Source organism: Lipotes vexillifer, unplaced genomic scaffold, assembly GCF_000442215.2.
Source record: "Lipotes vexillifer unplaced genomic scaffold, Lipotes_vexillifer_v1.1 scaffold1993, whole genome shotgun sequence".
NCBI classification, from domain to species: domain Eukaryota; kingdom Metazoa; phylum Chordata; class Mammalia; order Artiodactyla; family Lipotidae; genus Lipotes; species Lipotes vexillifer.
Window position 1 is genome coordinate 484,069 of NW_006770701.1, and position 15,899 is coordinate 499,967.

The 15,899-nt window shown below is 45.0% G+C and overlaps 1 protein-coding gene across 2 annotated transcripts in view; it reads right to left on the reverse strand.

The window, feature by feature from the left end:
* Positions 1 to 532: 532 nt before the first annotated feature.
* PAMR1 (peptidase domain containing associated with muscle regeneration 1) overlaps positions 533 to 15,899 on the reverse strand; it is a 72,484-nt gene continuing 57,117 nt past the window's right edge. Inside the window, exons 7-11 of one of the 2 annotated variants that reach the window (XM_007446325.1) lie at positions 9,668 to 9,880; positions 7,824 to 7,890; positions 4,390 to 4,622; positions 3,137 to 3,429; positions 533 to 1,612 (exon numbers count right to left, since the gene is read on the reverse strand). In XM_007446325.1, the coding sequence (XP_007446387.1) occupies positions 1,076 to 1,612; positions 3,137 to 3,429; positions 4,390 to 4,622; positions 7,824 to 7,890; positions 9,668 to 9,880 (1,343 nt within the window). In that variant the 3' untranslated portion in view covers positions 533 to 1,075. The remainder of the gene's footprint in view (positions 1,613 to 3,136; positions 3,430 to 4,389; positions 4,623 to 7,823; positions 7,891 to 9,667; positions 9,881 to 15,899) is intronic. The other variant, XM_007446326.1, reaches the window with a different exon arrangement.

The following is a 15,899-nucleotide window of genomic DNA, read 5'->3' on the forward strand; positions in this document are numbered from 1 at the left end:
AAAAAAGAGAATGTTCCTGAAAAGATCATTTCAGGGATTGGATTGGATTCAACTCATTTTTTTTTCCTCCACTATCCAGTGGGAGTCAGGGGTGGGGCTTGAAAGGGAAATCATATAAGTTATAGAGAAGAATGAAGCTGCAGTTTCTTGGCATATCTCAATCGACTGTGAGTATATAGGTGATTCCAGTTCAGATGCTATGAAAATAGGTCCTAAAGATTTCTAGAGATTCAAAGCAGGGTTTTGTGCTTGATCTAGAACATAAGAACAAGAGGGGACACTAGAAATCCTCAAATCCCTGGTATTTTCCTCTGTTTGTGCCTTATCTGATGGTGCCCAACCTCCCTCTCCCCAACCTGAAGGCCCAGCAAGTTGCAAGCACTGGTATTGAAAAGATGGCATCCGCTTTGCTATATGCATTATTTGGGAATGATAATCTAGGATCTCTTTTAAAGGGCTGCCACCCAGCCACTGGTCCCAACACATGTAGCTCAAAGAGGCTGCATGCAGGAATCAGAGCCATGGCACATTCGTTCCATGGGTCAGAAGCCAACCCTCGTTTTATTTAAGTGTGTACAGGGGACTGGGAAGGAAAAGGACCACCCCGTGACGTGGCAGTGTGCACGGACACCAATGCCGCAGCCAGGCTCCGCTGTCCGGGACTGTCCTGCAGGCGGCTCTCTGGAACTCTGTCTGGCTGGAGCCTTGGAGGAGACCTGATGAAGCCAATCAACCCTCTCTCGACCACAGCTGACCATGGCATTCGCACCACTGAAGGGCAGGTGGGGAAGGCCACTGGGGTCGGTTGAATGGGGAGGATTGTTTTGCTATTCATGTAGTCTATTTTGAAGAAACTGAGTTCTTGCAAGCAGCCCTGGTATCTTCCAAATGGTCCCAGCAGTCAGGGAGGCAGTGGCCTACCAGAAAGTAAGCTCGACTCACCCTCCACTGGTTTTGACATCAGAAGCCCTGGCACAGCCAAATTCATGGGCAGATTCACATTTCGGGTCCACGATGCCTCGGGCAACACACGTACGGAAGGATGCACGGAAGTGCTTCTTGATGGGCCTGAGGCTCATTTCATGTTTCTCTCGATCCAGTCTTTAAAAGGCAGCACTTTGGTGAAGGCTGTGCAGAGGCTGTGGCTGCATGTTTTGTCATAGCTCCAGCTGACCAGCCCCACCAGATGCCAGCGGGGCTCAGAGGACGCCCGCCCCGGGAAGAACGCAGCTGCGATGCCGCCCGTCTCTGCTGTGCAGATGTCAGAAGGCGCAGCGCGGTCCCAGCTGGCACAGAACATGTTGTCTGTGACGCTCACCGGGATGCCGTGCTCTTCGTGCTGCTCCTCACACAGCAGCGAGTCCACCACACTGACTACCCCTGAGCGCAGTGTGTCATTCTTGAAGCCGGGGCTCCTCGCATCTGCCAGGACATTCCAGCCTGCCACGGTGATGCGGGACTCCTGGAGGGAGGTGATGAGGTCCCGAGGGGCCGCCAGGCAGATGGGCTGGGCGCGGGTGCTGATGCGAGCCTTGTCCAGGAGCTTCAGGACGGCGATGTCCGCATCCAGCAGGATGGGGTCGTAGTTGGGATGCAGGATGACTGCAGAAATCTACCAGGGTAAGGAATGGACAGCAATTGTGAGCAACCAACTCCATAGTGACAGGAAGAGGCAAGCCCCGGGGCTAAATGATTGGGAGAAAATGTCGAAGAGACAGCTACAATTATACGGAGATACTTTTCTCAAGGGATCATAGAAAGCAACTGCTCTATTCCCAGGGTTGCAAACTGAAATGCCCGCCTGGCTGGCAGGTTGTTTTAAATAAGTTGAGTGGACAGGTGAGGTTTCAGAGAACGGGAGTGCATGCCCCATGCAGAGGGGGCAGCTGCCACTTTGCTCCAGCTGACCACTGCCATGCAGAAGTGCTCATTTTGCCAGAGAATAGACTCCAGATCTCTGGCTGAAACCTCCTGGTTTTTCAATGTTGGCAAATAACTGATTAAAAAGATATATGTTAGCACTATCAAAACACAAACCCCTACAGGCTACCAGTTTGCAACATCTGGTCCACTGTAAACATTGCATTTACCCTCAAGCCAGTAAGACAGAGCTACACCCAGGGTGGTCCACAGACTTTTCCACAAAGTCTCCCCTGATTGTCCCCATCCTTGCTGATCATCTTCTTTGACGGGGGCCTCCAGGAGCTTACATCTGTGATATGCCATAACATTCTCACGGATGTGTTCTATTCCTTCAACTACATTTGGGCTCATTTACTCAGGGATTCTATTGTGTTGGACTAGTCACGATATACTGGTCTGTCTCTTCCCCTAGCCTGTGGATTCTTCAGGGCAAAAACCACGTCTTATTCAGTTCTGTATGTATTCCCAGCGAATGGCATGCTGTGGGAACTCAGCAATGGATGGATGGATGGTTGAATGGATGGATGGATGGATGGATGGATGGATGGATGGAAGGATGGATGGATGGATGGAAGGATGGATGGACAGATGGATGAGCTGGATGGGTGAGTGGGTGGATGGAAGAGAGGGAGGGAGGCAGGCAGGGAAAGGGAAGAATATTACAAATTTATTAGGAGTCTCTATTTTTCCTCAAAGCCTACCTAGCACAGTGTTCTAAACATAAGAGGTGGTTACATTTTGATGCCCCCAATGATAGAAGATATTTGTTACTATCTTATTTTTTTTTTTGCGGTACGCGGGCCTCTCACTGTTGTGGCCTCTCCCGTTGAGGAGCACAGGCTCCGGACGCGCAGGCTCAGCGGCCATGGCTCACGGGCCCAGCCGCTCCGCGGCATGTGGGATCTTCCCGGACCGGGGCACGAACCCGCGTCCCCTGCATTGGCAGGCGGACTCTCAACCACTGCGCCACCAGGGAAGCCCTACTATCCTATTTTTAAAACAATTTTAGGGGGGAAAGACTCTATAGTCTCTCTAGATGCCCCTTTCTAGTATCTGTCAATATATATTAGCCACCTGCTATGTGCCTAATATTTCCAGGCTCTGGGCTGGATGCTAAATTGCTAGAGTGACAGGACCAACACAGTCACTGCTCGCCCAGTACGGGGAGTTGCTGAGCCAGAGACCCGGTTTCCAGGCTGCAGCCCTCTCTCACCCGCAAGCTCTGGATGCTTTTCTCTTCCCGGTCATCATCCCTGTAGAATTTCCCCAGGACGACTTTGAGGTCTGCTGTCTTGATCACGGTGACCCTCCCCAGGTCAGTGACGCAGTGGGCAGCCACCACCACGGTGCGCTCATTGACCAGGGCACCGCTGCAGACGAGGAACCACGTGTCCTTGTGCAGGCTGCTCCCGTGCACCCCACCGGCCCTCCTGTAGATGGCAGCCTGCCACGGCCAGCGCGTCCTCTGGGTCTTCGGAGCAGTGACGTTCTCGGTTTTCCCACAGACTATGGAGAAAGCACCAGCTCAGTAATGTAAACTCAGACCTTCCCATCCAAAGGGGAATGTGTCAGTCACCCAACAGAGCACAAATCTGGAAAGGTGGACCCTACGGATGTCAAGACCATAGAGCATCTAACCCGTTTTTCTTTTCCCTTTAAACATTAATCAACCACCTTGACATGGTTGACTATAAAGTCTAGGATTACGATTGGAGGCTTACCATCCCAGCCACTTACTGGGCAAGTTGCCTAATCTCTTACAGCCTCAGTCTTCCTGCCTGCAAAATGGATACAGTAATCACAACTGTCTCCTAGGGTTCTTGAGGAGAGTGGATGAGATGATGTATATAAACAGTTAGATTCAAATATCATGACTATTGCTATAAAGATGACCACCTCGAACTAAGCCATATTCTTCTTTGACAGAGAGGATGGGGGTAGCTTAGTATGTGCAAGACCCTATTCCAGACACTTCCGTGTATTACTGCAGTAATCATCATTATAACCTTGTGAGTAATTAATACCTCATAATCTAATTAATAACAATAACCTAATTAATACCATTGTGTGATGAGAATGAAAACTGGGTTAGACAGGGTAACCAAGGTGATATCACCAGAAGCCCTCTAGCACCTTTAGCCCCCTCCCCACTTGGTGTTTAATAACTGCTCTGTCCGTTTTCTCCAAGTAAATATGAAAGAATTATCCACAAAAAGTATGCCCCCCTTCCCAAAAACTTCGTCTAAGATTTAACGAGTTCATTTCTCCTGGGTAATAAGTTTAAGCCAAAGGACGGAAGCGCTAACTGTGGAATTTCAGACTTCGCCAAGCTAGGGAAAGTGTTAGAGGGCCATTTTTTTGGACAAGGAGTTTTTCCCAAAAAAGTCTTCAATAGGGTCAGTGGCTTTTCATAGGCAGCAATGGGAGATCTAAGCTGCTCTAGACCAAGGACAGGCATTGACTCACTAGGGATGCAGGACGGGGCACGCCCACTCCACTTCCCAGTCCTCAGACATGTCCTCCGGCTGCTGCCCAGGCGGCGGTAGAAGGGTGAGATGCACTCATACTGGATCTGGGTGTGCAGATATTGGTACCCAGGGGGCAGGTCTCCAAAGGGAAGGGCTGGCTTCTTGGTAGAGGAGTCGTGCAGCTTCGGCTTGCTGAAGGCTGATGAGTATAGCTGGTGTAATGGCGTCTCCCTACGTCGGAGCACGCGGCCCGGAGAGAGGAGGGCCAGAGACAGTCATTGTGGCTCTTTTAGTATCCAAGCCCATTCCTTACAGAGGAAGGGAAAACAGCTATCTCATCCTCTGTGTGTCTCTCCCTTTCTCCCCTCACACCTCTCTCTCTCTCATACACACACACACACACACACACACACACACACACACACACACGAACGCCTCTTTACTACTGAGCAGATTTTCTTGCACACTTCAGCCTTCAATTTATTCCTCCATTTCCATTTCTGGCATGCCTCCAGCTGCCCTGGATTTTAACCAAAGAGCATAACATCTGACATGATAGCTGCTATCCAAAGGTATGCTATACAGGCACACACACAAAAATTCATGGTGAAATTAAACAAAAAAGGAAGTTAATTTCAAGGGGAGAAATCCAAGCAGCTGCTTTTCTCTAACCATTATCATAATGGGGCAGTATTAGGAATTGATTCGAATTGAACTGTGTTGATACAGCAGCTTGATTTAGCAATTAGCAGATGTAATTAGTCCACCTCAGAGAATAAAACCTTCTCTCAGAGCACATTGATTGGGAGAAATAAGGAGCGTTGTGTGCTAATGTGAAAAGGTCTTTTAAATGAGCCCTGAAGTTGAAGCACCCAGGGACCACTCTGGGATTCTTGGGAGAGAGGTATGCACACTACACAGCTTGTGCTCATTTTATATCAGTGCATAATGACTATTAACTGACAAGTTAGAGTTCCTTTAGGAATCAGTGTTTTCATCCCGTTTAATGAATGGAGGAAGGAAGCCCAGAGAGGTAGGTAGGAGTGCTGAAGGGCACACAGGAAGCTAAGACAGTACCCCAGGCAACACAGGGCAGTCATGGTTCCCACCCTGGTTTCCCTGCCATGCCAATCCATCGTAAGAAATCTGTTTCACGTGTCTGTACTGTGCTGTGCTCAGAGCAAACATTCCATCCACACTGATTTCATCCAACAAATCTTTAGCTCATGTTTAGAACCAGGTCTGCAGCTCAGGGAGCTTCTGGACTTGCAAAGAAACACAGCTTTTGGCCGTTGAAGGTTTTGCGCTGCCTTTGGGAGTTCCTGGGTGAGCCTGGCTGCTGGAGACCATCATATCCCCGCTCAGAAGGGTATCTTCCAGAAGGATATTTACAACCAAGTTTTAGGCTTGCTTTCTCATGTACATGGGACACCTGGCACCTTGTCACCTAAGCCCCCATTACAACCGCTTTAGAAAATGCAAAGCCCGGTGGTGGTCTTTTTTAACAGCTCTGGGCCTCCTCTCCAAGCTGTCTCCTTGGGAAGAATACTTACTGGAGAGTCCAGCCCCAGGTAAATCACAAAGATCAGAAAGGAGGGTGGGTAGAAATACTGGATTCCACTGCCACCGTCCCCAAGGAAATGCCTTGCCCGAAAAGGAAATGGAATGAGAGAGCCAGAGGCAGAGTGAGAGATGAAGGAATACCCTGAACTTTGAATATTTCAGACCACTTGTTTGGGGTCAGTTCCAGTCACTGGGATTCATTGTTACCATTTCTAAAAGCAATAGATACTGCTTACAGGTGTTCAGAGGTGCAAAGCGTTTTTAAGGCCTTTATATAAGGCTTAGTTCAAGCTTCATGCATCAGGGAGCAGCCCCTGAAGACCCTGGATTTGCATCCTGGATTTGATCCTTCCTCTAGCAATGTGATCTTGGGCAAGTTCCTCACCCTCTCAGAGCCTCAGTTTACCCATCTGTAATAAAAAGTAATAAAATCTAAAATGAAATGGTAATAATAATACTTACCTCAGAGGTTGTAGTGAAGATTAAATGAGCTAATATATGTAAAGAACTCAGAAGTGTAACGGGCACAGAGCAAACACCCAGTAAATGCTAGCTATTTGCCTTGCATTTAATCCTTAACAGTCCCCAGAGACAAATGTTATTGTGATCACCCTTACTTTTCAAAAGAGGAACTAAAGGCTCAGCAAGCTTAGGAATTTGCCCAAGAATACCCAGTGCTAAAGAGAGATGACAGCAGGTCTTGAACCAACTGATCCAATCCATTCATTCATTCACTCATTCATTCAATATTTTGGGGGTGTCCACCATGTGGCAGGCACCGTTCTAGGAACTAGAGGTTCAGCATGAACCAAACAGAAAATGTTCCTGCACTTATAACATTCACATTTTTTTGATGGGGTACAGGGACACAGAAATTGAACAAATAAATGAACAAAATGTCAGTAGGACAACAGGTAGAGATGGATGCCAAGGTGAACACTGGAGAGCTCTGTAAAGGTCAGAAAGCGCTGGCTAAAGAAGTCAGCTCAGTGGTCAGGGTGGAGGTGGGGTTGCTATTTTTATTTTATCTTTTTTTTTTTTTTTTTTTGCGGTATGCACCCCTCTCACTCTTGTGGCCTCTCCCGCTGCAGAGCACAGGCTCCGGACGCACAGGCCCAGCGGCCATGGCTCACGGGCCCAGCAGCTCCACAGCATGTGGGATCTTCCCGGACCGGGGCACGAACCTGCATCCCCTGCATCGGCAGGCGGATTCCCAACCACTGCACCACCAGGGAAGCCCAGGGTTGCTATTTTTAAAAGCATGGTCTTGGAAGGTCTCTCTGCAGGGAACTGAAGGAAACCAGGCACTAAGCCTCGTTGAAATCAAGTGGTAGCAGGTTCCCTCTGGAGCCATGGGTGTAAGGTTCCATAGCTGCCACCAGGGGTCCCCACCTCTATCTTTCCAGGAAAAAAGCTGGGTGGGTGTCCCTGAGGCCTCACATCCCTCATGAGGGGCAAGTCATTCGTCTCTGGTTCCTGGCCCCACCATCCTGCCTCATCTGATTGGTCACTACCAAGAACATCTTCCTAAGCCACAGCTGGCTGCATAATAAATACGTAGTAATTTCAGGAAGACTCGAGTATTAAAATCCAGTTCCTCAAAGACCATCTTAATGTCTGGCTTCCCACCACCACTTACTTTCCCACAATCCAATGAAATCTGTGCATCTTCCAACAGTTGCTACCTCTTGGCTAAAGGCAGCTGGCTAATAAGCCTCCATCTAACAAGCCCTATTCTTCCTTGGCCAGTCAGCACTGAGTGTCCCTAAGAAACCTCAGACTGTCTTTGGCCAAACACCAGTGGGGAAAGGGGGTGGGAGAGGAACGTTCATTCGCCTTTAAAGCAGAGTTCAGGTGTTTCAACCTCACCTTGACTGAACCTGCATTGGAAGAACTCTCCGTCTCACCAGGTCTGAGATCTTTGGTTCTCGACAGGCTAGGAAAAAAAAAAAAAAAAGACAATGCTGCATAATCCTTTTCCATATTAACTGTTCACATCATTCAGTTCAGATTCATACCTGACCACCCTTTCTGGAGACCAGTGCACATTCCTCAGGCTTTCAAAGGTAAGATACATTAGCCAGACTTGGACAGCTCGCTTAGCAAAAGAGCACGCTGAGTTTTATCTAAATTGGCAACCCCCTTTGAAGAACTCAAGTAGAATAAACACCTCTGCAGAGCTGCTCCCCCCAGGTAATATGAAACAATGCTAATTAATAGATTAGGATTATCTGTTCACATAAATAGTATTGGCGAACTTAATCAATACAGAATAAAAGCTAAGGTCAAAGTTCTAAAATATAGCCCAGCATAGTGAATCACAAGGCTCTCATTTAAAACCAGACAGCAGTGTCAACCATCAATAAATCTTGAGTAACTGATTCCTCCATGTCTCTGCAACTAAGGCTCCTAAGGGTCCTTTGAGGGCAACTCAAAGCCCAGTTTAATTTTTTTGAAGTCTCTCTTTCTTCACAAGTGAAAAGGAATCCTTCCCATCTCACTTTCCCAATCAAGCAGCCAACATTCGTCTAATTAGCAACCTAGGGAACTCTGCTTGTATTAATTTGTAAGAGAAGAGTTGACAAAAATCTCCAAGGACGTATGTAACACCGTTTCCATACTTAATGAAATCAAGAATCAGAGTCTGTGCTGGTGAGGATGAAGTTTGCTCCTGGCTAAAGTCTAAAGTGATTTCTTCCTTTCACAAATCTTTCTTTCGTTCCTTTTCCCATGATTCAGGTTGTTGACAAACACTCAGAAGGGAAAGTGGAGGATTGAAGCAATTATCTGGATAACCTAGGCTAAGGATATGCTTTTCTTCCCAGGAAACAGCTAGATAACTGTGACCTGCCACCAAAAGGAGAGGGGCTGTCAACCTGGAGCAACTAGGGAATCAACTCAGCAAGAAACTACGCATGCCCACTCTCAAGTGGGGTAAGGTCCAAACTTCCCTATGCAACGTTCCATTTGTTCTGGTCCCCAACTACCTTTTAAAATGTACCTCCCAGATTCCAGGACTGATTCACTTTTTGTTTACCATGATTCTTTCACTTCTGCCTACACCACCTTCCCTTTGTCTTCTAACTGGAATATCATCCCAACTCCTCTTTACCTCTATAAATCCTTCCCTGCTTCCCAGACAGGTTCCAGTGCTCTCTGCTACATGCGGTCGTCTCTATTTCACTCCTCCTCGGAATATACACCACTCATTTTTTCTATAACTCTCCTTTGAATGTTCAAGGTTTACTGTCTTTTTAAGATGCTTTTAAACATCTTAACATCTCAAACCTCCCTCCACATAGGCTGGCAGGGATGATGTGTCTATTGCGTTCTTTTATTTCTTGCATTAATTTAATATTGCATAGAGAGAAGATTAATGTAGCCATATAAATGCATTTTAATTGCTTCAAATCTATGCTTGGGTTTGCATGTATAAAACTCAGCCTTGTCATCTTTCCTAAACTGCTCTGTTAACTACACCACTCCTCTTGATCACATCAAGACATTGTGATTAGGATAAGCAGGTCCTTCGGTGGTTCAAAAAACAAGCAAATGTTTTATGGATGATTTCCAACTTAAAAGTAATGTATGGTTCCAGTGAGAACTTAAGAGAGAAGGCGTTTTTCCAGGGGCTCAAAAACATGTATGAGAGCTACCAAAACGTCCAGCAACTCCATCTATTTCTACAGACTTCAAAATTACTTGCAAGTTACCTTTTATGCAGATGGGTTGTTTCCCCGACCACTCTCCATTCTGCTGGCAAGTTCTCATCTCATTGCCGCTAAGAACATAGGAGTTGTTACAAAAGAAGGTCAAGACGGTGCCAATTTTTGCATAGCGCCCATTGATAAGCTCAGGGCCTCCTGTAATTTTCTTGTACCCATTGACTGGTCCCCCAGGGTCTGAGCAGTTTCTTTCTTCAAGGACTGAAAGTGGAAAGAAAAGGAGAGCTATTAATAGTCTGAAGCATTCCATTTTAGCATCAAATCTTTTCAAGTCTCATTGAATTAAAAACGCAGTGATACAGAACCTGCTAACAATGGTACTCAAAGGAATTACTAAGAGAAAACTCATAGTAGAAAAATGCATGCATTAGACATATCTTCCCCTTGCTTTTATGATTTATTCTTAAATTGAGAAGTGTTTCATCCCAGATACAAATAAATTTGACATTACAACGGTCTCTCATAAAATCATGTTCGTTTGTTTCTCAAACTGTGGGAGATGGCCAGGCCTGGACAAAATACACATTTTGCCTAAGTTTTTATCATCAGTATACAAGGGTTATTGGTTCTCAGTGTTGTAATATCATCTCCTTCGTTCCCTAAAGCTTAGGCAATTAAACCAGACTATTCAGTTTCCTATTTGTGTTGTACCCAGAAAGTTCGAAACGAGTACATATATAAATTTAGATTTTATATTTCATCTGCTGGAACATTAGTGTGTTAGAAGTTGTAATTAAAGAACACTAGAGGACAATATAAATTCAGAGATGCAACAAATTCCCTTGGTCTCCAAATATAACGTTCCATCTAAACATTTAACAATATCCATTACAAAGATATCTCTATTCTCTAATTCATGTTGCACAGCTACTTAGGGTAAAATTGGCATCACCAGCTATTCTAAGCACTGAACAGGATATTAGATATATCCTGGAAATATTCTATCAGCTAGATAACATATTTTTCTCAAATGGATTATGGCAAATTACTGAATATTACTTGCCTAAGGACACAGAGTAAGTCCCCTGAAGAATTCAACCTTTAATTACTGAGTTTGGGTACCAATCACTCCATCAGCCTCCCTAGTCTCTTTTTAATCATTTTTTCTAAGACACAGGTTCATTCCCCACGCAATACAATTATGCACTGGACATGCTTTACTTCCCATAAATGTCCCAGTTACCTTTCAAACAACTTACTTGCTTGCCTCCAGGCAAGGAATTAATGTCCATTCATATAATACTTCCACAATATTTGAGAATTAAAAATTAATGAATATTCCTCTGTGCAATTTGGCAAGGTTGCTAATATTGTCCAAGTTTCTGGTTTGTCTGCTCTAAGACTGCCTGTAGATCACATGACAGATGATCTCAATGACACTCTCTGTGTTTTGGGCTATGTACTTTGAGCAGTTTCCCTGAGGGTTGACTCCAAAGCCCCATTTTAAGTGTCAAAAAAGGACCTCACTGAGTGAGCTGTTTAAAAAATACCGAAATGGTATAGTGAGGGCAATGCACTTTTCTGAAGCTTCAGGTGGACTCAGAAAGTCCCCCAGTGCTTGTATTTCCAGGAACCCCTCTATGATGCGAGAGCAAGCATTCCATATCGCTTCAGTGATGGGGCCACCTTCTTATAGTACAGACTCATTCAGTGCTGAACATGTATCCCAGAAACAACCAGCAAGAGCCCACAGACTTCAATCATCTCAAAAACATGTGTTATACCTCCAAGTTTTAGAAAATGGAATTCACTGTCAACATAAAAATCAGGGCATTTCTCACAGAAATCTGTGTTCCTGGCTTCTGACAAAATTCAGTGCCAGAAACCCTGGGTCTGTATTCTCACACCAGGCAAGAATCAGCTGGTGTGAGGAGGAGCTCCCTGCCTGGACTGGACCACACAGCCTTGCCTCGGCCACAGGCCCTCACCGACCGGCTGCCTGCCTCTGGCAGACACTTGAATCTGTGGCCTGTTAGGCTATATCAAAGGGCTATGATTTGTGTAATTCAAGCGTAGCTCCTCATCCATTTTGAGCTTTGCTTGCTAGAGCTCATGGCCAAGAACGATCGGGTGATACTTAAGACCCATCCTGGAATACTGAAAGAAAACGAACTAGCCTCTAGCCACATCAGTCTCAGCAGAAGACAAGAAGAGGCTTCTACTGTAAGCCTAATCGTTGCATTTTTCTCCTCTTAGAAGTAAGTAGCTTCCTGGTCCAGTAGGCTCCCACTCCATGATCTCCTATGTGCAGGATTCTCACGGATCCTATTTCTGTTACATTTCATGTGCGTTTAACTGGCAGGAACATTGGAGAGTTCTCAAGCTCTTGGAGGTAATAAAGCCTCAGGACAATTCAAGTTCTTTCCTCCTCTCACTGAAGAGGCTTTAAAGGAAGATTTAAAGGGAAACGGACTCAAGATATCCAAACAGGTCTGCCCACAGCTGAGGAATTCTGCCATATTTCTATAATTCTTAAATGCCTATTCCTGTATAATGTGATGTGTCTGAAATCAGGTCACATGCCTACATTTCCTGCAATATTTCTTTACTCCCAATCCCCAGAACAGCTATAATTAAATCAACGGTGCACCTTAAACTTGCTGAAATCTTAGAATGGAGAACTACTTATTTGGTTTTAAGTTATGCTCATGAAATGTCACCAGAGTTGAGCTGAATGATGCTTCCAAGTGAGGGTTCAATGGAAGGTGAGAATGTACGGCTGAAATTCAAGAGGAATGCAGACATTAGAAACAGATCCATAAAGGATTCAGATAATGTAGTTGTCTGACACTACTGAAAAATAAATAGACTGAATATATTCAAGGAAATAAAAGACAAAATTGAGAACTTTGGTAGAAAACTGAAAAGCTTAAAAAATAGCCAAAGGAGAAATCTAGAACTCAAAAAGTTATAATGACATAAAGTAAAAATTCAGTGGCTGAGTTTAATAGCAAACCGGATACAGTGTAAGGGAATTAACAAACTGAAAGATAACTTCAAAGAAAAGATTCAGAGCAAACCCCAAGACTCAAAAAGGTGAAAATTGTAAGGAAAATGTAAGGATACAGTGAGGAGGTTAATAAATACGTGTAATTGGCATCCCAGAAGAAGAGAGAATGGAGCAAAACCAATATGTAAAGAGATAATAATTGAAATTTTTCTGATGAAAGACATCAACCTACAGATTTACAAAGTCCCAGATCAGATAAATATGAAGAAAACCACACATAGACATATCATATAAAACTCTTCAAAACCAAAACCAAAGAAAAACAATTTAAGGAGCCAAAGGGTTAAAAGACTGGAAAAACGTCCTTTAAAATAATTACAGTCATTATCTCTGGTTTGTAACGCTGAGAATGTTTTTTGCTTCTTTCTACTTTTTTTTAGAAGTTTTATAATCAGAAAATGCAGCCATAAAAGTTTGTTATTATTTTTGTTGTTGTTTCTATTGTTATTATTTTTTAAAGTATCAGGCAAAATGGTTTGGGTCCTCCCCACTAAGCCTATAAATCTAGCATTAAGTCTTCATGCCTTTTTGTGTGTGTGTGTTCCCATACCCTCTCCAACCCATGCAAATCTCTTTACCATCTTGCATAATCACAGACTAATCCAACTTTCCATGAACTCGGATTTAAATGAGTTTTGTCACTAGACTCTGGTGGAAAAACAATGTTCTCCAGGATCAGATAGCTATAGGCTTAAATAATCATTTGGTCCTCAGTGTCCAGAATAAGCACACAGTAGGTGTTCAACAAATGTCTGTTTGCGGGTGGAAGGGATAAAGGCTAAACTGTATTCATTCTTCCAGTTAATAAACCAGAGTCTGGGAAAATTAATTAATTTCTCCAAGCCTTGCTTTTCTCATCTATAAAACGAGATAATAACATTTTTTCTGGCTGGGCTGGTTTTGAGGAGTAATTTAAACTACACATAGTCTCTAATTCCCGTTTTTGCCTTTATTTACAAAGCACCCTACTGCCTTTAAAAATCAATTCCCCAAATTCATACACCGTAAAGAAAAACCCATAAAGGAATCTAAGGGCCCATTATTGGGCATATTCAAGTATAAAGCAATATTTTTTGGCTTCTTGGTAATGTGATGGGCTTCCAGATCTGGGTCCAGTGTGTTGATTCAGACTTCTGGGTACCAACCATGGTCTCCGTACATTCATCTATTTTAATCCTGTGTAATGAAGCCTTAAAATTATATTCCTATAACAAACATCTACTGGGCATTATTCTCTCTTCCTTCTGTACCCTCTCCTATGATTTGTTTGTTTGTTTGTTTGTTTTGTTTTGTTTTGCGGTTCGCGGGCCTCTCACTGTTGTGGCCTCTCCCGTTGCGGAGCACAGGCTCCGGATGCACAGGCTCAGCGGCCATGGCTCACGGGCCCAGCCACTCCGCGGCACGTGGGATCTTCCCGGACCGGGGCACGAACCCGCGTCCCCTGCATCGGCAGGCGGACTCTTAACCACTGTGCCACCAGGGAAGCCCTCCTATGATGTTTTTGAAGAGAATTCTAAGACTTCCTCTATCCATCCTTTTCTCTCCCTGTTTAGACTTCTACCTGTTGCGTTCACAGAGCATCTGCCTCTCAAAAGAGCATCTCCCCAGGGTTAGATTTCCAAACTCCCTCTCTTTTACCCCTGTGGGTTCTCTGGTTAGAAACCTTTGTATCTCCCCACTGAAGAGACTCATGATTCTTTTCTAACTCTTAACCTGCCACCAGGGAAGCCCTCCTATGATGTTTTTGAAGAGAATTCTAAGACTTCCTCTATCCATCCTTTTCTCTCCCTGTTTAGACTTCTACCTGTTGCGTTCACAGAGCATCTGCCTCTCAAAAGAGCATCTCCCCAGGGTTAGATTTCCAAACTCCCTCTCTTTTACCCCTGTGGGTTCTCTGGTTAGAAACCTTTGTATCTCCCCACTGAAGAGACTCATGATTCTTTTCTATTTGATTTTTCAAGAACTTTGGATTTCATTTCTCCTCAGTAGGATGGATGTTTTTACACAAAGCCAAATGAGAATTTAAAACATCTGCATCTCCGGTGTGAAGGAGCATCAAGCTCTTGCTTTTTGCTAAGTAAAATGTTACATAATTAGTAATAAATAGCACATTGTCCTGTTACTTTTGGGACTCGGCCCAGGGATATGAACACATTAAGTTTAGCATGCCTTTACAGGCTATCTTTCAAACAAAATAGTACTTGGGCTGCATTTCTATGGATACTGTTTCAGATAAACATTTAAAGAAAGACCTTCCCTCGTTTTCTTTTTTTCTCAGGGCAACAGTATTAGGCAGTTCGCTGTGATACCACTTTACAGAGGAGATGCAATGGCTGTGGGATGGTTCTTGCAGTGATCACTACTGGTGCCCCATCCAGGTCTCCTTGTATCCTTTTACCAACTCAGCTCCTACATGTGTGCTTTGCTGCTGAGAGCTGGCACCTGCCACCTTCACAGGACTGCCCCTGGGGCATGGGCACCATCTTGCCCATGTGAAGAGCTAAAAAATGCCTAGGTTTCTGTTCCCTCATGCCCACCCCAGGGTTGGCTGTAGCCAGTGACTGATGGGTGTGGAGGTACAAAAGCCCAACTCCTGTTTCTCGAGGTGTAATTTACACTTCCCAGCACCCCACAGGATCAGGCTGAGTCTGGGAGTTCAGTTGAAATCACTCGTGCTGGGTTTTTTCCTCTTTCCTATTTTGCTTCTGCAATTCCCTTACTGGTTGATCCTGAGAGTACTTCCTTTAATAAATCACTTGGACCCAATTGTGGCTCAGGGTCTGGTTTGGGGAGAAACTAAGCTAAGACAGCTCTGCTGTTTTCTTAGCCCTGAGTACCAGAGCCCCTCATGCCTCCCTAGGGCGACACTCCTGGGAGGTGATGAGACCCGAGAGAGGTTGTTATCTCAGCCCTGGGCATAGGGCCCTGTTTGCCTTTCAGCACTCCTGGGAGATCTCTGGGGGGATGACTGCAACTAGAAAGGCTGCATCTCATCAGAGGGTCTCCAATCTCATCAGAGGCTCTCCAGCCTCCACAGATATCTTAGGCTCCAGCATCCCACCCCCACCCCCACCAGCAGGGCTGTTTTGACCTGAAGGGGTCAGGTGCTCTAAGACAATGGACTTCCCTAAGCTAAACAGTGTAGACGCGGAATCCACCATCCAAGGATTCTCCCTGCTGATTTGGTGCTGTCTGTGGAAAGCCAGGGAC